This window comes from Argiope bruennichi, chromosome 3 (genome assembly GCF_947563725.1).
Source record: "Argiope bruennichi chromosome 3, qqArgBrue1.1, whole genome shotgun sequence".
Taxonomy (NCBI): Eukaryota; Metazoa; Arthropoda; class Arachnida; order Araneae; family Araneidae; genus Argiope; species Argiope bruennichi.
In genome coordinates, this window is record NC_079153.1 from 27,857,136 (window position 1) to 27,882,163 (window position 25,028).

At 30.2% G+C, this 25,028-nt stretch overlaps 1 protein-coding gene across 1 annotated transcript in view; it reads left to right on the forward strand.

Moving 5' to 3' along the window:
- The first annotated feature begins 3,973 nt into the window (after nt 1-3,973).
- The window catches only part of LOC129964207 (neprilysin-11-like), a 73,196-nt gene continuing 52,141 nt past the window's right edge, over nt 3,974-25,028 (forward strand). Inside the window, exons 1-3 of the mRNA XM_056078926.1 lie at nt 3,974-4,102; nt 8,089-8,213; nt 23,155-23,223. Coding sequence (XP_055934901.1) covers nt 8,117-8,213; nt 23,155-23,223 — 166 coding nt within the window. The 5' untranslated portion in view covers nt 3,974-4,102; nt 8,089-8,116. The remainder of the gene's footprint in view (nt 4,103-8,088; nt 8,214-23,154; nt 23,224-25,028) is intronic.

A 25,028-nucleotide genomic window follows, 5' to 3' on the forward strand; every position in this document is an offset into this window, starting at 1 on the left:
ATCGCTTTTAAACACATTGTTTTTTTAAAGAATCTTCCTCAGTATAGTAAAAAACTTGTTTCAAAATCATTTTATACTGGGAGTAAGAAAGAAAATGGTTTTAATATATTTATTTTTAGAGCTGTAGAATTCATTTATTCTTTTTCCCCCCGCCAAACTTTCTATTACAGGAAAGAATGACGCTTCTTTTACGTTGGTAGAATTAAGTGAATTGCTTCCGAATAATAATGTTTGCTTTTCTCTGAGAATATGACGCATTTCATTCTTCGCAATCTTATGACGTAATTATTTCAAAAATGATGGAAATAAAAAGCACCATTTACATATTCATGATTAAAATTTAAAAATTATCTGAAAAAAATAATTCCTGAAAACTAATGTGAGTGTGTGTGCAGTTTGAAGCGAAATTTTTTTTACAGATTTACAATTATTTACAGACAATTTTTATAAGTTTAACCTCAAATAACCAAAGAAATACTACATTCTTTATACTTTATGAAACAATATTAAACATTGGAAAAGAACTCTTTATTAATTTCTGATAATATTGTGTATTCATACAGAAGAATTATAATCATAAAAAGGATTCAACTTCGAGATTTTCATAGATATCTTTATTAAACACATTTCTAAATTTAAAAAAAATGAATAAAGTCTATCCACAATAATTCAAAAGTGGATCGAGCTAAAAGTACATAATTTGATTATAACTTTAGTTAAAACTGCTGATCTGGATTGAGTAGAAAAAAGTGTGCTGTAAAATAACTTAAATTTTAATTTATATCTTTTTTTAAGTTTATTTTAGAGACACACGACAACCTCCGAGCACCGATGCATTTTATTGAAACCAAGTCAGAAATTTTAAAAAACCTTACTTTAGCTGAAAGCTAAGTAGCTAAGATTACAAAAGTGTTAAGCCAAAGTATTGTATGTATTTCTATTGAAAAGTATTTATTTAAATAATTTGCTCTTAAATTTTTGTATGTGATCGTTAAACGTTGTGAAACTACTAATGTCATATGTCATTAGTGGTTTCAATTGTTGCATCAAAATGTTGTCTGTTGCTCTGTGTGTCGTTTGTTACATACTCTTCCTGTATCTTTTCATTTAATAGCGATTTATGTATTTTCTTTCGAAAATAGTTAAACAAAGATTATATTGTGCAATATAACCCAATTTGAAAAGATTATCACACACACTTAGAGAGAGAGGGAGACAAAAAAAAAAAAAACATCCAGCGGTGTAAGTTTTTTTTATTTTTTTTAAAAACTCGGTCATACTCTCTATTAAAGATGTTACCACCCCCACCCCAGTATAAAAATGTTGATCTACGTAAGGCTGCGAGTGCACAAACTTTTATTTTCACACATAAAAGCTGTAAACTTTGTAGAATGGTAAAAAAACGGTTATTTGAGTATTACCTGCATAATCATTCGGAAATAGTAATTACGAAATATCGATTTTTTTTTTGCATTAATCTAGCGTTTTTATTCAAACTAACGTACTTTTTTTTAGTTATTAATCCCTGACAAATGTACTAGAAAATCTAATATGTATTTCGGACAACTTTTCTGGCCGATTGAAACCGAAATTTGCAATTGTAGTCACAAGATCAGTTCTCAATTTTCAATTATTTATTTTATTAGTTTTTACATGTATGAAAAAATACAAACGAAATGAGGGTTGAGGTATTTGACGGATTTGGTTCGGAATTCGATACGCATATGCTCTTTAGATAATAAATATATGCCACAAATTTTATTCACCTAGTCCTTTTCATTTTGCAAATATCAGTACTCGGACAGCCGGACAGATAGTCTTCCTTTAAGTGGATTTCGTTCAAATTGGATAAAATGGAAAGTTGGAATTGGATAGAACCACGGAAATTTTAGAAATTTTATATACAGTCCATATAGCAAATTTCATCCGTTCAGCTCTAATCAGTCACAGACAGTCATCATTCCGAAAATGTATTTTTCTTATTCATTGGAGGTCTGAAACGTGACAAGTCGTTATATCTCGTGATTCGAATCTTTTGATGATTACTATACTTTCTCTCAGTATACAAAAAAAAAAAAAAAAAAAAAAACACTATAAAAAATATAAAAAACATTAAAATCACATAAAATATTTAATTGAAATTTTTATCAACCATTGAACAAGCGAAGCAACTAGTTGCCGAAGGCAGTGAATACGAAATATAAAAAGAATGAATCCCGAATACTTATTGTAATTACAGCTGGTAAGTAATTAGATTCAAGATTTTAATGAATTTCGTTAGTCTAAATATTCCTTTATCTGAAATCATAAAAATTATGTCTGTCAACCGGATTGTGAAGACTATATAACTCAAAAACAGAGAAACGATATTCTACTTGTGTTCTTTAAATCAGAATTGACGATCGTAGAAAATTTAAGACCAACTCTCTAAACTGATGACTTCTTTGTCTTCTGTTTTTTTTTTTTTTTTTTTTTTTTTTTTTTGAGTTTCTGAATATAATAACTCAAGAACCACAGAATTAGATAAATGAATTGTGATATGTGATTTTGATCATAAAATTCTATATCTTTATCAGGTTTTAAATCAAATCTGTCCATAAAAAGCGAACCAAAATGATTCTACATTTTGTTTTCTAAACTATAATCTAATTAACAAAGTGTTCTGTTTTATGAAAATATATGAGAAATTTGAGACGAGAATATTCACGTTTTATATGCATCTCAGATTTAGTTTGATTTTTAGGAATAATGTTTTTTTTCTTTTTTTTTTTTTCTTCTTCTTCTTCTTTTTTTCTATTTGTAGATGCATTAAATTCTCCTAAATAGAGATGAAAACAACTTATGTGAAATTTTTAGAAAGAATGTTTTTTTCAAGTATTTAAAGCTTCCAAAGAAATGTATAATTAGATGCAGTTTTTCAGTGCAAAGCAATCTAAATACACATTTTGAGATAAGGCTATTTTTATGAAACGTTATAGAAAATTTCTGAGATAGTATTTTTCGAAATGTGTTATTGTGTTAAAAAAAAAAAAAAATTCTTTTATACAGCTGTCTGTAGTAGCGCATTTAGTAATATGAAGTTAGTAATAATCAATTTACTGATTTATATGTATTTTAATGATGTGCTATATTTGGCTACTTCATTTTTCCTTAACCTCTTGTGCTATAAAGATGTATCTGACAAGTGTATCGAATTATTGAATTTTTAGCATTTGAATATGAAATTAAGTAATAGCATTTCATCTTTTAACCTTTTAAAAGGCCATTTTTTTTCTAGTCATGGTATATTAAAATATTTTTAGGATTGAGATTGGCATAAGAAAAGTGATTCATTTAACTTATTAGATAAATTTAATTTGATTAATTAATTAATTTGGTTAATTAATAATTAAGTAACAAATAAGAACACGGCATTTTATGTGAGATAAGGAACTGAAGTCTCTAAGTTTCTGTCTTACTGAAAAATACGTCAGAACTTATTCCAATCTATATAACTTCATTCGAAGATTGATAAATTTGGTGGGAAGCATACTTCCCACGGCCCGTAAAAGGCTTAAAACGCAAAAATCGTTTGGTAAAGTTTCAATATCTCAAGTGTTCTTTATGTTATTATAGAGATTGGAATAACAATAAATTTCACAAATAGGATGTATGATTTAATTAGGAGCTGAAATATATTCGTAGTGAAGAGGGTAAACATCATTTCTTGTAAAAACATAAAAGAGTAAGATATCTTCTTTTATATGGTTTCTTCTATATTGTGTAACTAAGAGTTTATTGCACTGTTCTGAGGAATATTTACCCGACTTTTATCATCTGTATCCTGAAAGTGTTTTTGTTTTCTGTCATCACTGACCCTCGAAGTAATCCCTACCCCTTAAAGCAAAGATTATTCAGTTTATTCAGATTCGAATTCCGGGACGGCATGCAGAATGCAAGATGACGTCCAAGAACGGATATGTCTCAAGGTCAGAATGCGTTCATTCTGTCCAATTGAAGGTGGAAATAAATGCTTTTAGGAGTGTCTGTCCATTATCATTTGGCGCGAAGCTTTTGCAGTTGAGGAATGAAGTGAATGAAAACGAGGAAGGCAGATATTCAGGTGAGTTGAACGTTATACTTGTTATTCATTCATTAATGGAATCGAATCTTTTTTAAAAAATATAATTCATGGATATAAAAACTTCTAAACTCCACATCATTGAATAGGGAATTCACAATTCTATATATGTAAATTCGTTCATTCTTCATCCCATTGAAATAGAGTTTTTGAAATTTGTTTCCCATTTACAATCATTCTTTGAGAAGAACTACTTTCCGCGATCCTAGCATAGGAAAATAAATGTAAGAACTAATCATTAATGCAAATAGGGAACGCTAAATTTATAATAAATATCTGACGGTACTTTAATAAAATTATTTAAGCCAAGAGTATTCTTCTCGCCATTTTTGTTTATAAATTCTGAAGAATTTCAGAGAAAAAGATCCTTATTATCACAGAGGATACTAAATTTATAATAAATATTTGACGGTACTTTAATAAAATTATTTAAGCCAAGAGTATTCTTCTCGAAATTTTTGTTTATAAATTCTGAAAAATTTTAGAGAAAAAGATCCTTATTATCACAGAGGATACTAAATTTATAATAAATATTTGACGGTACTTTAATAAAATTATTTAAGCCAAGAGTATTCTTCTCGCAATTTTTGTTTATAAATTCTGAAGAATTTCAGAGAAAAAGATCCTTATTATCACAGAGGATACTAAATTTATAATAAATATTTGACAGTACTTTAATAAAATTATTTAAGCCAAGAGTATTCTTCTCGCAATTTTTGTTTATAAATTCTGAACAATTTCAGAGTAAAAGATCCTTATTATCACAGAGGATACTAAATTTATAATAAATATTTGACGGTACTTTAATAAAATTATTTAAGCCAAGAGTATTCTTCTCGAAATTTTTGTTTATAAATTCTGAAGAATTTCAGAGAAAAAGATCCTTATTATCACAGAGGATACTAAATTTATAATAAATATTTGACGGTATTTTAATAAAATTATTTAAGCCAAGAGTATTCTTTTCGCAATTTTTGTTTATAAATTCTGAAGAATTTCAAAGAAAAAGATCCTTATTATCACAGAGGATACTAAATTTATAATAAATATTCGAACGGCACTTTGATACAATTATTAGAGCTAAGAGTATTTATCTCTTAATTTTGACTTATAAATACAGTAGAATCTCATAGGAGAATGCTCTAATTAGCATAAATTGTCCCACAACATTGTTACAATATTTTCACGATATTGGCCGACACTTCAGAATATCAATAGCATTGAGGATATATCATGGGATGTCTTATGCTAATATGGATGTTACCCATGCTCTAATGACTTTAATTAGGGTCTGGATCCAAGTGTGAAGAAATTCTTCTGTAAAATCCACTGAGGTTCTTTTCCGGAGATTTAGGTTCATAGTATGGATTCATTCTTCTCAATTCTTAATTTCTCGTATTTAAAAGAATAAATTGTCCTATTTTTAAATATCATTTCCATTTCAATCATATTTTAATATCTTTTGTGCACTCTTATTGTATAAAAGTACGCAAATTCTTTATTGTACTTGAATATCATATTAAAATCTGTAACATTTCCCATGTTTCTGCAAAAGATCAAGTCATCTGATTATTTTTTATTAATAGAAATTATTTGATTTTTTTTATTAATCTATTGCTAGAAACTTTTATTTGAAAAATTTAACGAATTCAGTTTTTTTAATTAAAATGGCGATTTAACCATTTTATTTTTTACTTCCTTTTTGAAACGTATTAACGTAGAAAAGCTGAATTTTTTTTTCAGTGAAATATTATTTAACTTAGAAAACTGAAGCATGATCTAATTGAAAATTAGATTATATATCAGTTATTAAACAGTACATATCAGAAAAATTAATAACTCTCGGAATGTTTGTGTATTAAAATTTTAATTCATCTATCAAATATTTTTAATAATTTTAAAAAGTCAATCAATCTGTCACGATAATTTTTTTTTGTTTTATTATATAAAATTATATTTATTTTATTCAATTCTTTAAATTTACACTGTTTTTTTACACTTTTATTACTTTTATTAAACTACACTTTATCCTTTTATTCCACTTACTTACTTTTATTCCACTACATAACAGTATTCTAAAATTGTTCGCTTTTGAAATGATTTATAAAGCTATTGCTTGCTGATCAGTTCATTTCATGCATAGTTTTATAGGATACAAATTGTCAATCAATTGTTGTAATTCAATTAGTTCATTTATTAATAAAAATTTTCCATCAAAATGCTTTTTGCTGTCTTACTTTTTAAAAATTAAGAAACCCCCTAAGCCAATTGTAGGAATTTTCATCAAAATTAATGAAATGAATTGACAATTTGATCCTGAATTAATAAAAAGGAAGCACTGATTAAAATTAATTAATAAATTTATAATAAAGATTTTAAAAAGGTAAAAAGTAGTATTATTGCTGATGCATACAACTAAGCAAAATTTTAGAATTCAAACCCATAGATAGGATAATGAAAACTAGATTATTAAATTCTATCCTTACAAATATAGTGCTTATTGACATGAAAAAAAATTTAGATTAAATTAAAATGTTCAAGAAATGGAAGTCACAATGATATATTTAAAAAAACTTGGATGTACAGATATTAAAATTGAAAGAAGAATAGAAACCTTCCGTAGAAATAAAATTTCGCATGAAAAATGAGTTTTTATTTAGAAACAATATAAAATGTAATTTCATATTAATTTTTTAAAAAAATTCAAAACTTAAATATAGCAATATAAAAGAACAAATGTAAATATTTTTGAACGAAAATCCGCCAAAGGAAAATCGATCTTTCTACACGCGTGAGAGCATAATGTTTGAATGCACAACTGTAGAAAATTTAGTATATGCTTTTATCTCCAGAAATGCAGAGCTTTACATGAAACTTCGGATCATACACATAGACAGCACAGGTTGGCTGTTGATCAATCTGTCTGTTCTTAGATAAACGACCATGATAATTCTGCAACTATATGAGACAGATAAATGAAATGTGGCGCATGATATCACCGAACTGTAGATATTTATCAAATTTTAGAACCAATTCGTCAAAGAGAAGAGTTCGAGACAGCATATTTGATCTAATTCACTACTTTACGAAACTAAACACAAAACGAGTCATATTAGGGGACTACACAATAAAGTCAACGATAGATGGTATCTCGAACCATATTAAAATTTAAAAATATTTCATATCGAAAACACACTTAATTACAGACACTATAATTAATTTATCCGCTATAATTAATTAATTATAGCGGACAAATAGACAAATAATAGGTATAACAGCCATTAAATGAAATTAATGAAAAAGAGGAATTCGCGAATTCCTCCTATGACTGTTAATAAATATGTGAGTACATTTGGCTCCTTAAACAATTTCAGATCAAACTGAACTCATGAAATATATATTCTAAATATATATTTTAATGTCACTGATAGAAAGCCTTTAAAATGTCTTGAGATATGGTCTTACATAAAAGGGACTAATTTATCCGAGTGCTGATGATGAAATCCGGATGTGATGTCATCAAAGCTGAAGCATAATTACACAAGATCAGCCAAGCGAAAAAAAAATTACCAACGGTCTTTAGGATTAAAAAAAAATAATACGCGCACGCAATAATGCTATCGAACAAACATTCGAAATGAGTATTGTTTAAATTGCTGAATTTTGTTCAAACATCAATTTATTTCTTTAATTTTTGTTGCCTGATAGATATAGAGAGATATAGAGAAATTGATAAAAATTTCGCTTTTGTTCTGACTTCTAGCTTTTGTTAATGAAAATAATTTGTATTTTTAAAGCTGAAAACAGGCTTTCATTAGTTTTAATAAGAGAAATTTCTTAAAAGCTTCTTTGTTTTTACTATTCCTTTTTTATGAAAACAAAAACTACAGCATTTTCGAATAATAATTTTTAATTATTATTTAGCGACAAAATCTGGCAAATTAATTTTTTTTTTTTTAAATTTTCAGGTATTATTTTCCCCGTCTGTGATCAGCTATGAAATGCAGCAAGAAGAAAGTATGCTTCAGTATGGTTCCTGTCGTAATTGCTGTTGCAACACTTGTTACATGTGCTGCCATATTTTTTCCAGAATGTAAGTATATTTCTTATATGACAAATGGAAGGGAATTTCTTTTTAATATTCTGAAGGAATAAGAATTTTTGTGCTGAAAAAAATTGTGACTAAAAAAGTAAAAAAAAAAAAAAAAAAAAAAAGCATGTATTTGATTTTTTTGAAAATTATATTCTTTAAATTAAATTAAAAATCTCAAATAAATAATAAGTATATTTAAGTTGAATATATGTAAGAATGTGAAAACTGCACAAATTTGTTTGGTGTTGAAATTATATTAGGAATTTCGGTAATTGCAAAGGATTTCATCGGAAGATATTATTTTGTTATATTTATTTTATCCTTTGGAAAATGCGTCTTAAATTTTGTTTCTGAGCATTATTATTTTAGTACATAGGTTGTGGCAACAATAAGACATAATTTTACATAAAAATATTTCGACGTTAAATATATGGTGTAATCAGTCTGCAACTAAAAGGACTCTAATTAAAAGAGAAAGGAGCAAATGGTTTTTGTTGTTTTAAAATCTGATCTTTTTACCAAGAAAAATTAAATATATTATAATATCATCAGTATATAATATATTTTACACAAAGATTGATAAATACAATATTTATGTTTAGGGATAATATTTCAATTGAATCAAGAATCCATCACATCATTGAATTCAGTTAGCTTATTTTTATTTTGACTGGATCACTATTTGCTTGCTATATATCTACGATATGTAATTCGATGTGTTTTAGTTCTATTAAATGTTCAAATCTAGTTTTTGCACAAATTAAGTAATTTAGGTAATTAGGTAATTTTCAATTTTTATGATAGAAAATGAAAAGAAAAAAAAACTCATGTCAAAAATTAGGGAATATTTCTAAACAAATATAAAACGGCAAAATTGAAGTTTTTTCTTCTTTTCTTTAAGAGCAAAACGACGTGCGTACGATTTCTAATCTCTCTGTTTAATTTTAAAAATTGAATTCTACTTTTTTATTGTTTCATATTTATTATATTTATTTTGAAATATTAAATAATCCTTGGAAGCAATATATTTAATATCTAATATAACGAAGTAAATCACTCTGATTGGTAATGAAAATTTAAATTCATGTTATTTACAGAGCGAAGAAGACCTACTTCAATTTAAAATGGTCTGGAAGTTTTTTTTTAGTAATTTTATTTAAAAATTTTAACAGAAGTGTTACTTTCAAATTATTTTATGCGCAAATATGTAATATATATGTCGCGCTTTCAAGGAGATTTGATATTTCTACACAAGTTAAGCAATAATTTTAAGCAGGTTCAATTAAATCTTCGTTTGCCTAAATTACATAATTTAAAGGAATTGTATCAATTGATAACAGTTTTTACATATAATCAAGAAGATTTTCGCTTGTACAAGTATTTGTTCAGTAAACAGCTTTAAAAACATTAAAAAAAATCGTTTTTTTTTTAAATTCTTAAATTATTAATTTTTAGACATAAAAGACTCGATATGTTTATAATAATGTATTTTAATGAACAATTTAAGGAAAATTATGATGAATTGACAGAGTTTTAATATTTTGGTAATTAAAGGATGAAAATTGCATGAACATGCTGTTTTTTGATATTTAACAATTAGATAAATAATTTCACGGTAATTATTTTAAAGTCATTTTGTATCGTGCTCATTTAATGATGTGCAACCCCTTCAAACGTAATGATTTTTATGATTGGAAATTCATCATTATTTTTTGGCAGGGGTTGAAAAAACTTTGAACTGTATTACTATATATCAGTATGCATTGCGGAAGAACATTCATTTGTTTGAGACATGGCGAATAAAATTTCGAATAACAGACTTATTCATAAAATATTTTCTAAAGTGGAAAAAAATTAGATCAACTTATAATAGATATTCAAAAGTAAAGATTTTTATCAAACGTATCACTTTAAACTTACTGATTTTTATGATTTAAAATTCATCATTTTCTTTCGATATGAGTTCAAAAAATTTTAAGTTGTATGCAATTCAATACACTTTATTGCGGAAGAACATTAATTTGTTTGAGATAGGGCAAATTAAAGTTCGAACAAAAGTCTTATTCAAAAAATATTTTCTAAATGGAAAAATAAAATACATCAACTTATAATAGATATGAAATCACTTCATACTTAATGATTTTTATGATTAAAAACTCATTATTATCTTTCGACATGAATTGAAAAGATTTTGAACTGTACGAAATTTTTTATACATTAGTACTCAGATTTCATTATGGAAGAGCATTCATTTGTTCGACATATGACAAATTAAAGTTTGAATAAAAGTCCTATTCATAAAATATTTTCGTAAGTAGGAAAAAAAAGAAATTAGATCAACTTATAACAGATATTCCAATGTATCACTTCAAACTTCAAACGTAGTGATTTTTTATGATTGAAAATTCATCATTATCTTTCGCCATGAGTTGAAAACAAATTTGAACTACACAGATTTCACTATGCATTAGTATTCATTGTGGAAGGACATTGATTTGTTTGAGATACGGCAAACTGGAGTTCGAACTAAAGTCTTATTATTCTAAAAAATATGTTCTAAAGTGTAAAAGAATGAAATCAACTCATAAAAGTTATAATAAATATACTATTTTAAAATAAAAAAAGTATGAAATAACTGCAAATATTTCCATTTTATATACTTCCTTCGAAATTACATAGCATCAGAACTTGTTCAAAAGTTGAAAATAAAAGAAAATGGTTGCATCTCTAAAATGTTCCAATAACGATAAAAATAACAGTATCATCCATCTTACAGTTTGAAGAAGCTATTACTGTAAAGAGCTTCTACCTTGGCTTTACTGACAATCTGAGACCGTGGGAAAACTCTTGTTTGGCACTGTATCAACCGTTTTAAATTCGTTGATAGTCACAAAAGGAACTTCTTGTTTTGTCCGAGTGAAAAAAAGAGAACGCCAAGCAATTGCGCCATTTCCTGAAGTGGTTCAATTACCAATCTTCCATTTCTTTCATTTCCACTTGAAATAACCTGAAGTTTTCCTAAAGTACTGCAAATGCGTAGGAAAGATAGCTGTTTTCAAATAGAAAAATAATAGATTTACAAGACGTTTCTTCTTTGTTTATTGTAAAATTTTCTGAAATCCTCTTCATTATAAATTACTTTCTATTTAAATTTTGTTCAAAATATTCTTTTAATTACATTATTTAAGAAATTCCTGCTTTAAATTGAATAATTAAATGCTGCTAACTTATCTCAAAATCTGAATAAAAATATTATAAAGAAATATTAACACACCATAAAAAATTACATTATGATTAAAATCATTTAACTTATCTTCAGAATTAATCATTGTAAAATTATGCACATTAGGCTTCAAAAGCTTTTAACACTAAACCTACCGGTATTTCGCCGATACATTGGAAATGCATTGGAAAACGGTCATGTAACCACTTGGTATTTTTAGTATTTATAAAATTTGCAAAACTCTGCACATAAAAAATTTCAATGAATTGATCTATATTCAAATAATAAATAAATTATTTTAAAACAAGAACGAAAATAAATAACTGCAAATAAACTGGCTAAGTTCTTATGATTTGCTAAAAACACAGTATTTCTAGATGTGAATCTTAAAAAACTGGAATAAATAGGAACATACATCCCAAAATCTATTTAAAGGGTCTTCTTCAATGAATGAATGATATATATGAGAAAAAAAAATATTTAAATTTAGACAAAGAACTAGCCTGATAGAGCTCTTGTGCGATACTTTTATATTCTGTTTGAATTTCTGTACTTCATGCTTTAGATTAAAATCCGAGGAATTCAGAATTAATATATAAAATGAAGGTTTGACAAAATCGCAAGTAAAACTCAACCTTATTAAGAGGATATAAATAAAAATGCCTAACAGGACCACCATGAATAGATGCACGGGCTGTAAGAAATATGGAAAATGAATTCAATTATCAACATTTCATGTAGAGAGCTATCTTATGGAGATACGTCTCTTCATCGACAGATGCGCCATTAACTAAGCCTAGCACCATTATTATACTGCCATGGGGCTAGACATCCTCTTAAACGTCGCAATCGATCTTAACTAGCTTAACATGTTGTCTGCCACTTGAATTGCTTGTGATTCAGATCTTTTTTCTAATTAGATTACCCCTTCTCTACCTCAGTTAGAAGATACCAAAGAAGGAATTACTTATTTAGATATATGGTTAAAGTTACAAATGTGAGTCTTAATAGCAAACTTGTTGAAGTCGACTTAAATTCTTCTGAAAAACAGCCGATTCCGCTCCATGCAGGATGAATACTGAAGAGGAAAATGACTGATGAAATCACAACAATGAATGTTTTGTAGTTATTGTGTTAAATTATATGTGAACAACCGTACAAACAGATTTCTACTGAACGAATTTTGCTAAAAATTTGATAAATATCTACACGGTACTTTGGAATTATCACGTCGACCATTTTCGCCAAAAGGTAGCTTTGGGCCAATAAAAGCAAAATTACTTTTTAATATGGTGGCGTCAAAGGATTGGCGCATTTTCGCGAGCATTGACAGATAGACGAGATAATCCCAAAGTACCATCTACACATTTGGTGTAAAGGACCTATACAAATTTCATCACTCTAAACTCAAAGCGTTTTTGAGTTATATTTATCAATACACGCAGGCAAACATTTTCCAGAAATGGGTTTTTCGAACTCAAGAAAGTCTAAAACGCGGGGACTCAGCAAAATCTAGTATTTGGGTTTTTTTGCGGTTATAATACTTTCTCTGTGCTACGTACAGGAGGAAGTAAAAGGGTGTAACAGCAATAAATTTACGGCTGATTTCTCTGATACTTTTAAGGACAGTAAAACAATCGGCAAGATGGATTGTGGTTGACCATTGCATTTTACCCTTTCGAGCTACACCAGAAAACCAATTCTCCAGATTTAAACAGTGTCTTTCAAGAAGTCAAACTCATTCTTCTTCTACAGGGACACACTATGTCGAAAAAATCACGTGCCAGTCTCGTTATCTTCTGATAGCCGCTTCCTTGCTTATGGCGGTTAGTCTCCAAACAGAAGTGTCAGGAAAATCCCGATCTCTACATCTCCATCAACACCTAGAGTCTCAGTAAATTGAGACGCAGGCACCTACCTTCTAGACATCATCCCTAATCTTCTTTCCTGAGGTTATTCACCAAACTAATAATTCACAATAAGATGTCATCATTCTCATTATCGTTAAACTAATTCCGTACAATGATCCAATTATTAGTACAAAAAATATGCTAACATTGTCCACTCGCAGGACTGGATAATCTGTCTGGCTTTCACCGCCCTCTTACTAACAACATAGCGTGACTTTGAAAATTACACACCGAAAAGATCAATTAGGAATCTACTTACGTAGAAACAATAAACCATTCCCATACGTTATGGGAAAATAACGGATGGGAATACATACTAGATTGAAAGCCAATCTAGTATGTGACTCCTACCCACTACTTCTCCATTGTCTGTCACTTCCCCGATGTTGCAATCTCCCAAACTGACACTAACAAAAATACTAATTTCTTACATGTTAATTTGCACCTTTACCTTTTTCCTATCTGTGCATCAAGCTCCAGAACAATTAATCACAGAACTGTTGTTCAGAAATATACTTATTCATGCACCCAGACTCGGTTTTCTGCATCTTAGTAAAACAGTCTGGGCTCTGTTGATACAGAGAAGTAAACTACAGGCGATAACCAAATTATTACACTTTAGCATCAAGTTTAAAAATATCATTACCACATTCTTCATTTTCAGTTAGCAAGTGTCCTAACTACTGCCCAGAGCCGACTTTTCTCTTGAAAATCCCAATTTCGTAAATGTTGCAATTTCTGCCTCCCATCTGAGAAACAAGTTCCAGAACAGTTACTAATTGGTCATTGAGAAACATTTTAATCCGGATTTTTAGTCGGAATGTTCTGCATCTTACAAAAGCATTCTGCGTTCGGTTGAATCAATGCAGTTAACTGCAATAAGTTAACACACTTTACTATCAAACATTAAACATTGACAAAAAGTTCAAAAATTACCATTTCTTTTCATGCAGAACTTTAAATCCACATCGGCAGTCACCATTCACTTACTATCTCCAATAGAAAGATGTCGAATGCCTTCCTAAGATCCACAACTGAAAATAACTTTCCACTGACTCGGACGTTAAAAATCTTTCTCCAGCTAGTTATGGGACTTGAATCACCCAAGTGGGTGGCTCCTGCTGAAACACCTCCAAGTGAGAAGAAGAAAAAAAATCTCTGGGTACCTAGGCATTGACATACTCATGCTCACTTAAAAGATATGAGCCCTTGAGGGGGCAAGTGGAACAACAGTTGGGATTTTTATTAAAAAAAACTTTTTTATGAAAACATATGTAATTACTATGCACAGCCATTAAAATGATTGATGAATATTACATCTTATTATTGGGTTTCTTTGAAATGGGGTGAGTGGAAATCGTTCTCTACGTTCATCGATCTCTGATTTGTCCTCTAACTGTTCTTGTATAATACTGCGAATCTTTATAATAAAATATTATTTTAAGCATCTCTTTCTATTGTAGTAAATTAAAAGTAGTTTGCCGAGAGTTTTACAGAGAAAATTGGAAAAAATATTTAAATCCAAATTTGCTGTACTTTTGATTATTTAATGTATTTGATCAATCCAAGATATATCACTATTTTCTTCAACCAGAACATAAGCTGAAATCTAACTGAAATAAAAGTGTTTTTGATCTATTTGACTTTCAATAAGTATCCGAATTTCAAGCCAGAATTTGAAATTTATGAAATAAAAATATTTAATTTATTTATTCGTTTTCCTAAGCTCATGAAAAGAATGAAGTATTATTTAAAATTATGTTTTAGAATAGGATTTTAAACTTCTTTTAATGGGGAAAAATAATTGCAATAAATTATATGGGAAAAAGACATTTTATTGAAGTGCCTTTTTGTTTCTTGAAAGAAAACTTTGTGACAAAATAATAAATGCATACAGTAGATGGTTACTTTACGTCATAACAGTCATTAAATCCAAAGTAGCATCTCTCACTTGACGTAAATATTGATTGAAATTCTGAAGTTTATATTTGAAACACAAATTAAGAACGCTATTTCCTCCAGTGATAAGAACATAAATAAGAATATATTTAAATTTTAATTGTGACCATTAATAATCATTTAATTATCCTGAATATCAATTGAATCCTTTTATATAAAACCCTTTTTGGACACTTTTTTTGGTTAAAATTGTCCAATTGTCTTGAAAAGTCCCTTCGGGACTTTTTTTACATCCTTGTATATGTAGTATAGGGAAAGTATAGTAATCGTCAAAAAATCTGAACTCGAGAGTTTGACGAATCTCCATCTTTTAGACCTTCTTCAGTTCGTAAAACTAATCTTTGGAAAATGTCTGTCTGTGACAAAGAAAACACAAAAACTCTTTGAGTTAGACGGTTGAAATTCGTTATGCGGTCTTTACACCAAATTTGAAGATTTCTATCATATTTTGAGTAAATTCTGATCAGAGGAAGTCCGGCTGTTCGAATATAAGTTAACACTATAATTACAAAAAATAACAGAAATAGATATATAAAATTCGATACACGGCTTTAACATCTATAGTGCATACACTTGTCAAATTATGAGCCATATCCAACAAGGATTTGACCGTCTGTCTTTCTTTACTTTCAGAAGCATATAAAAGTGATAACTCCAAAACACAATGCTAAAATGTATCAAATTTGCTATGCGATTTTGTGACTACAAGTGCAGTTTTGTGTCTAATTTTGGTTTTAATCGGTTGAGAAAAATTTATCTGAAGCACAAATTTGGTTTTTGAATACTATTAACCTCATACCAGAGATTAATCTCAAAAAACTCGCCAAGGATGACACAAAATACTTATTTAAAGTGTTAAATTCACCCCAAAAGTTAATACTTTGTAGTTATTGTACGTCAATACCATGCAAGACGTTCCCAGGGATGACACCTTTATGAGAGAGTATGCTAGAAAGTTTGGGGGAGACTACTTCCATCGTTTTTAACTACAAAAAAGGAAATCCACAATCAAATTCAATCAAAATAAATTATATCAATATTTTCTACGAAATACAACAATACTGCATTTTCGCTTAAATGATTTTAACAGTTTTTGAAACTCATATATTTATTTTTACACAAAAAGAAAGTTTTATAATCGTCAATAAATTTAAACACAAAATGTTGACAAATCTCCAAGAATTCCCCGTTTCAGAAAATGCATTTTGTAATCATGTTTGTTCGTCTTATCTGCGAAAACGATAGCTCGAAAAGTCTTTGTGCAAGAAAGATGATTTGCAGCACTTGATCCTTACAACCCAATGCCCATCTATCATAGATTTTGAACAAATCGTCAAATGGAATTATACATTTTCCCTACACTTGAGTTGTTGTCATTATAAAGTGGAAATAGAGTTGTTCTTTAGGTCAGTTTTAGAAACAAATGCCATTTCTTAACTTGGGTAAAGTTTAAAATTGTACGATTTAAACTGTATTAAAAATTATTAACACGTACTAAATTCATTCAATTAATTCTACACTCATTCGTACTAAATTCGTTATATATCATTTAAAAATGGCTTAATGTTATTTTTCATACTCACCCAACTACCCACATTTCACTTTGGGCTTGTTGATAAGATGCAAATTATTTTCAATATATGCTTAATTATCATATTATTTGTAATATGATCAAAGCACCGGGATTCTTAGGCTGCTCTCTGGTGATTAAACAGGATTAGTTGGTAAATTTAGGGAGATTTAATGGCGCAAATGAAAGATTTAGCTGTACTTGTTACTTCAACACATGAGTTAGTTTCTCTTACAATAAATGGCAAAGGAATGTAGTTCGTCTGACATAAAATATCTATCCCTATTCAAAACTGCAAAGCATTCATTATCTAAGATGTTTCAATGAAAGCTCCAAAACCCCGGTGCCATCTTAAACAGCGCCTCCAGGAAATATTTATAAGAAAATGGCAAAATCTTTGGGATAGTGGAAACACTGGTGTTCTGTTTATAAAGTCATCAAAACAGTAAAATTGCAACCACTCTCCTGGACTCATGAAGAAATCCTATTTATCACAAGACATGGTCCATTCCCTTCCTTTCTTCACTTTTTCCATTTATTAGAAGATGGGTATTGCTCTTGTGATGAAGTCGGAGATCCTATCCGCTTTACGACATCCTGCCCTTTTACTCTTTCATGGAACCTCCAAAAGCCTTCATTTTCGCTAGAAAGTCGTAGGTACAAAAGAGCCCTAAATAATTCATCGTCCAAAAAAATCATAAACGTGATAAAATTTCTAATTGATCATGGAGAACTGTTCCAATTAGATTTACTTTATAATTTTTTAGGTCGTCATTTAATACACCTCGCAGTTTCATCATGATATATCCTTAATGCCACCCTCAAGTAATTTTTATGATTCGCTTATATTTTCACTCATACTGTACATTTGTAGCAGCTATATCTTTATATTATTATCTTTGTTTTCGCAAATTTATCTTTTTATAATTGGCAACACCAGTTGCTTGTTTTGGAATAAAAATATGTCGACATGATTTTAGTTTCGCTTCATTTTAATTTGAAATGTAATATACGTTAATCATTCCAGAAATATATAGAGACCTAATTATATCGTTATCTAACATAAATCTCCTGTTTGGCTAATTTTAATTTATTTGTATCTAATTGGCGAGCTTTTGAAAAAACAAGGGGGTCTTTTGTAGCTATATGATGTTTCACACTATGTTCCGAGACAGAAATTAACAAATTTGGTTCGGTTAAATTCGGATATTGTAACAACAATTCCGCATATTGAGAATTTTTATCGGTCGTGCTTATGCTATCGGCACTTGTTATACACGTAATATGGCTTCAAATTGATAAATTTGTAACATCATCTATTAATTATCTGTTATTTATATCAATAAGTAATTTAAATTTGGTTAAAAAGTCTGCGCCTAAGATCGCTCGATCCACTTTAGCGATTACGAAAGGGAACTGGAATGGTCGACGTAGGCCTACATCCAAAGTTAAAATTTTAAAACCAAATGTGGGTATTACTGCCCCATTTGCAGCATACAATTTAAAGAAATTACATACTTTATGGTTTGATGTGGCTGCGATAATCTAAAGATCAGCACTACTATCTAAAAGAAAGCCTAAACCAGTTGTTTTATCGGTAATAAATAAACGATAATTACGGCAATCTTTAAATTCCTTCGCAGCAGAACTGCCGTCGAAACTACTGCTGTTCGGAGTTTTCCGATTCTTTCCAGCTGCACGAACTATTGCATTTATTCGGGTAACATTTATTCCAAAATAAATAAACGGTAATTACGGCCATCTTTAAATTCCTTCGTAGCAGAACTGCCGTCGAAACTACTGCTGTTCGGAGTTTTCCGATTCTTTCCAGCTGCACGAACTATTGCATTTATTCGGGTAACATTTATTCCAAAATAAATAAACGGTAATTACGGCCATCTTTAAATTCCTTCGCAGCAGAACTGCCGTCGAAACTACTGCTGTTCGGAGTTTTCCGATTCTTTCCAGCTGCACGAACTATTGCATTTATTCGGGTAACATTTATTCCAAAATAAATAAACGGTAATTACGACCATCTTTAAATTCCTTCGTAGCAGAACTGCCGTCGAAACTACTGCTGTTCGGAGTTTTCCGATTCTTTCCAGCTACATGGAATCTTGCATTTATTCGGGTAACATTTATTCCAAAATTTGAAATGAAAATAATTCAATGTTCGATTGGGATTGTATTTCTTTCTACACAGACTAAGACTCCTATCTTAACGAAAACCCGATTGGCGAAATTTATTTCTAGTCTGTCTGTGAACTTTTAGTTCTAAAATCTGTTTTTCTAGGTTAGAGATATTTTCCAGCGTTGTACTCATCACTGAATTCTCAGAACCTGCAGAATACATTTCTGTCGGTGAGCTCATTTCAAATATTTTATCTGCCATTATTGACAAGTCAAAATCTTCGTTACTTACAAACAACGAAAATATTTTTAATGGATTCTGGCAGCTTTCCAAGCCACAAAGTGGTAAAACTTTATCGGATATGTTTGTTCCGCCAAGCGATTTTATTTTTCTCAAAAGTTGACTAGGTTTCATATAGCCCAAAGAAATTCCTGTAAGCAATTTTGTTATACTTTTTCCTTCACTTTCTTTAAAACTACTGAGTAATCTTTCTTTCGCAGCTGCATATTTATCATTCCGGTCACTTGGATTATATTCCATATATTTTCGACTACTTTCTGTTATAATTGTGCGATAAGATAGTTGAATTTAGTTTGATCTTGGGTGATGTTTGAAATAGAGAACTGTGCCTCTACTCGGAAAAACCAAATTTCTGGTTTCTTTTCCCAAAATGGAGGAATTTGGACGTTTACCTTGTTCGCCTCGTATCTATCATTTGCCGCGTTCAAAGCAGAAGCGTCACTGGTTGCCATAACTACATAGGTAGAAAAAGTTCCGGTCACCAAATTGTAGCGCAGCTCTGTACAGCTCAAAAGATCGGTTATTAGAAGGGGTATTTCCGGAATGATTAACGCAGATTATATTTCAAATTAAAATGAAGCGAAACTATATCATGTCGACATCGAGGACTTCCATCATATCTTAAAAAACAAATATTCTCAAAAATTGGCCTATTTAAGGCGTATTTTCAAACCCCATTAGCGGAAGAAGTTAAAGAAAAAACAGCTATCATAACGCCTTATATGAATTTAACCTTATGAGCTTCGGGTTAAGGAACGCACAGTATGCGTTTCAACGTTTTGTCAGTGAAGTGATTTTGGATTGGACTTTGTTTTTGCATACTTAGTGATTTAGTAGCTTCTTCAACAGCAGATGAACAATCAGAGCACCTAAAAATAGTTTTATCTCGTTTAAATAAATGTGGCCTTCGTATAAATCTTGGAAAGTCGATTTTTGGAGTGAATCAGTTAGAATTTTTAGGATACCTAATTACTCCTAAAGGTTCTCAACCCCTTCCTGAAAGAGTAAATTCCATCTTGAATTATAGATTACCGGAAACTATTCATGAATTGTGTACTTTCCTTGGTCTCATTAATTTCTATAGGCAAAGGCATTCATCAAAGATGCTGCCAGGAACCAAGCAGTTCTTAATGAGTATTTAAAGGTTTCCAAGAAATGGGATAAACAATTCCGTAAACCGATGAAGCGAAAGAAAAATTTGAGCAGTGCAAAAAAGATCTAGCGAATGCTACATTATTAAGTTTTCCAAATCCTGACTCAACGTTAGCTCTCTTCAGTGATACTTCAGACTTCACTGTGGATCCGTGCTGCAACAGTTTGAAGGAAGCAGTTGGAAATCCTTAGCCTTCTTTTCTAAGAATATCTATTGCTCAGAAAGGATGTAGTGCTTATGATTATTGGATTTCACGTTTCAGAAGGCCTTATCGTGTTATCACCGATCAAGGTAGCCAATTTGGGTCTGAACTTTTTACAAATATCGGCATTATATATGATTTCCATATAAGTACAACAACAGCTTACCATTCACGATGCCATGGGAAAATTGAAAGGATCCATCGGACCTTAAAAGCCTCAACAAGAGCGCATAATTCCATTAAATGGACTCAAACCTTACCTACAGTATTGTTGGGGCTAATGGCTGCTGTGCGCGGAGATACGAATTACACTATTGCCCAAATGATTTATAGCCAACCTATCAGGTTGCCGGGAGAGTTTTTGAAAAACCTAAAAATACGTTGATACGTTTGCAAAAGACTTACAGAAACATATGGAACAGTTAAAACCATTACAATCTAGCCGAAAATCTTCTAAGTCTGTTTTCATTCACAAAGATTTGGGCCATAATACACGTCTTCATACGCGTTGACAGAATTCGGAAGCCTTTGGAACCACCGTACGATGGACCTTTTCTAATTGTGAAAAGACATGATAAATATTTCACTGTTAATATTAAGGGCAAGGATACAAATATATCCGTTGATAGATTAAAACCGGCATATCTGTTAACTGACATACACATTCCTCGTCTGGAATCAGGTCATGCTCAAACATTGTCTAACGAAAGACTGACGACAGCAGATCCAGAAACTGAAGAACAACCATCAGATCTGTTGAACAAAAATTTTCAAACGAAAACAATTACACGCTCTGGTGGACATGTAAGATTTCCAGCGTGTTACAGGAAATTCTGTTCATTATTGTTATTTCATTTGTATATATACATTTCTCTCACATTTGTATAAATTTCATTTTGTAAACTGCATTGTAACTCCATTGTTACTGGGGAAGGAGTGATGTAACAGCTATATCTTTATATTATTGTATTTGTTTTCGCAAGTTTGACTTTTTAAAATTGGCAACACCAGTTGCTTACTTTGTAATAAAAAATATGTCTACATGATATTGTTACAAACCTGCAATGTTGCTTTCCAACACGGTTAGTTCTATCACTGGAAAGACTGATTTACAATCATCTGTATTGGATGCTGCTCAGGTGCCGAGCCAGTGATCCCAGAGTTTGGCGACAAACTTGGTAACAATTTAGCGTCTTTGGCAACACAATAAATAATGTTGGAAACTTCGAGAATTTTGACTATCCGCCCATTAGGATCCGAGATACGCTTGATTGACCTAGAAGGTTCACGACTTGTCTCCCGAGAACTATAAAAGGACGGCAGTCTCAAGCTTCGAGGAGTCGCAGTTGGAGTTGTAGTGAACCAGATCGGAATCTTAGACAAGTAACGAGTCTTTGAGAGAATAGCGAAGCAACGACGGAGTGCCAGCGTGCTGTTGTCTATTGTGGAAGCAGCATCAGGTTGTGTGTGGAGTAGCAAGTAATGTGGTGGTAAGTCGACAGTTGGGTACATCTAAAGCGAGGTAACAGTGAGAACTTAAGCCGTTTGGAGACCATTGAGCGAAGCTTTGATGATCCCCTTTCCTGCTGGGTTCTGACTGACCGCTTTGTGTGCTGTGGTCGATTACTACTTGTGGTCTTCTGCTTACTGTAGTGTGCTGCTGTGTGCTGTCCTGTGTGTACGTCTCGGCTGTATATAGTTGTTGTCTTCGTATTCGTCGTCTGTGTCTTTGTGTCTAATAAACGTCGTTGTTGTTTTCTACTGAGCCCTGCTGATTGTGTTTTCACATCATACACTCATAACAAGCGAACCTGGTGATCCGTATCAATAAAGTTTTGCTTCATTTTAATTTGAAATATAATCTGCGTTAATCATTCGGAAATATAATCGATCTTTATGAGCTGTGCTACACATTATCATGTTTATTCATCCAGTTTTTTTGTACACCAGATATTTTTCATTCTAATATTTATCATTTCTTGTTATGTTATATGTATTCGTATTTTGTCATTTATTCGTATCTTTCAAATTGATTGTTGTGTAGTTTTTTGAATAAATTCCGCCTACGTCTATTCCAAACCGGAAAGGGGCCACATGAGCTATAGAAACGAAGGCGTGGTATGGTGTTAAGTATGCAAAACTGCGGGAGTGATCTCCTTAAAACTTTCTCGCATATTCTCATATATAGATCTTCTTTCAATAGCTCAATATGGAGCTGCTCTGTTATAACCTTTTATTCCAAAATAGGTCTTTTTCCTTGCATAAAATTGTGGATCTTGTAAAATGCTTCATATTTAATTTTATATTAAAAATTACTTATATCTAAGTTTTGATTTATAAGCAAATTTGTAAATCCGATATTATTGAACGTGATGAAATTACAATTTATATATTTCTATAATTTGAATGAAAAAGCAAAACAAAATAATAATATTTAAAAGTGATAATATTATTTACCTTATCTTTCTTACCACCTTTTTTTCTGCTTTTTAGTTGGATCTGCCGTTAAACCAGCAGAATCAGCGGACTTATTATGTGATGGGAAAGATTGCCCTGATATTCGTAAGTATAATGACATTTATTCAAATTTAATGTTTTTATTTTCTACCTAGATGTGTGCTTCAAAATAAAGGTTCTCATTCACAAGTGCTTTTTAAAATTTACTTAAAGAATGAACTTTATATCAAAGATTATTTTAATGAATATATTGCTTGCGTATTCAATAAATTATTTATTGTACATCAAATAAAATTTTGTTCACTGTCAAAATAGTCAAATTATTTATTGTAGAGCAGACAAACTTTCATTAGTAGTCAAATTCTTATTAAGACTGGATAAAATTTTGCTTATGGTAAAAATAGTCAAATTATTTATTGACGATCAAATAATATTGCTTATGAAAAACAAAATACTTTATATTAAATAAATAATAATGTTTACATTAAATAAATCATAAACAAAATTATTTAACATTGTTTATGATTATAAAGTAAAATTGCTCATTGTTCATGGTCAAAATATTCAAATTATTTATAGTAAAACAGATAAAATTTTGTTCATTGTTGAAGTAATCCATTTATTGCAAGCCAGTTCAAAATTAAAAAGACAGTTCATGGCCTAAATGGTCAATTTTTTACTGTAGACATTTAAATTGGTTGGAATAGAAGAACGATTTTTTTGTAGAGGGGATAAATTTAGTTCATGGTCAAAATAATCATTATAAACCAAATAAAATTTGTGCATGGAATCAAAATACAAGAGGAAATGAAAAATAATTGTTAAAATTAGTTACAATTTATGTAAAGATAAAATAGTTACGGTATACACGATATAGGCAGTTACGCCTGTCATGTGTCTGTGACGTCTCTCAAGTAAACAAGTCAAATCGACAGCATAGCATTTACATAATCTATTGGCATCGGTAGTAAAGAATAACAAACAGACAGTGCAAATCAGCAGATTTGCACTGTTCTTTTTACTTGCACGGTTATTATGACAGTAACTGTTATTATGATTACAATTTTTCCTGTGTCTGGTGATGCACTTCCAAAAATACAACTGTCTAGGACCATTAGGGTCAGTAAGCGTTTGACAATTTTTATTAACCTAGTTGTAAAATGAACAAGCTTGTAAAGAATACATTTATGCTAGTTAAAAAATGTTAGGATAATCATTAGACTTTATTAAAAAATGCATAGAAACTCTCTACATTCACCTTGTGGTTTCAGCATTTATAATTAAAGAGCATCTGCTTAAACAATATTGTGAACAAATATGCATGCCATGGAATCGTGAGTCATAACAAATCAATAACAATTACTGATCATTTACTAAATAATGTCCTAATTGTAATAATTAGGGCACTATTTAGTAAATTAACCTATATTTTATAGCTGGTGAATTAATCTAAAATGAATCATTAACATTTTAATTAAGTTAAAAATGTGTTGAAATACGAAACCTAATTGGCAAACTTATTAAAAGAGGGGTTTCATAATACACATTGCCTAGGGTCACAAAATCCGCCATTGCCTACGTCAACTCCATTTATTAGGTTAATTTAACTAATTAATCTAGTTAAATTTATTGACATAAATTAAGGTAATTCAATTAATTTGACTTTATTATACATGAAATATATATATATATACATGGGATATATGCAAATTGCATCGTTTCAATGTGGTTTGTAATTCACAGAGCATTCTACAAGAAAACAAAGAACATATCGCTATAATATAGTACAAGGCAAAGTGCAGCTATATGTTAGATGATGATATATACAATTATGCTTTTCACGTAATTTCAGCTTCAAGAGAATTAACTCCACTTTTCAGCGATGCTAGATGCCAAAAAGATTATTTGTA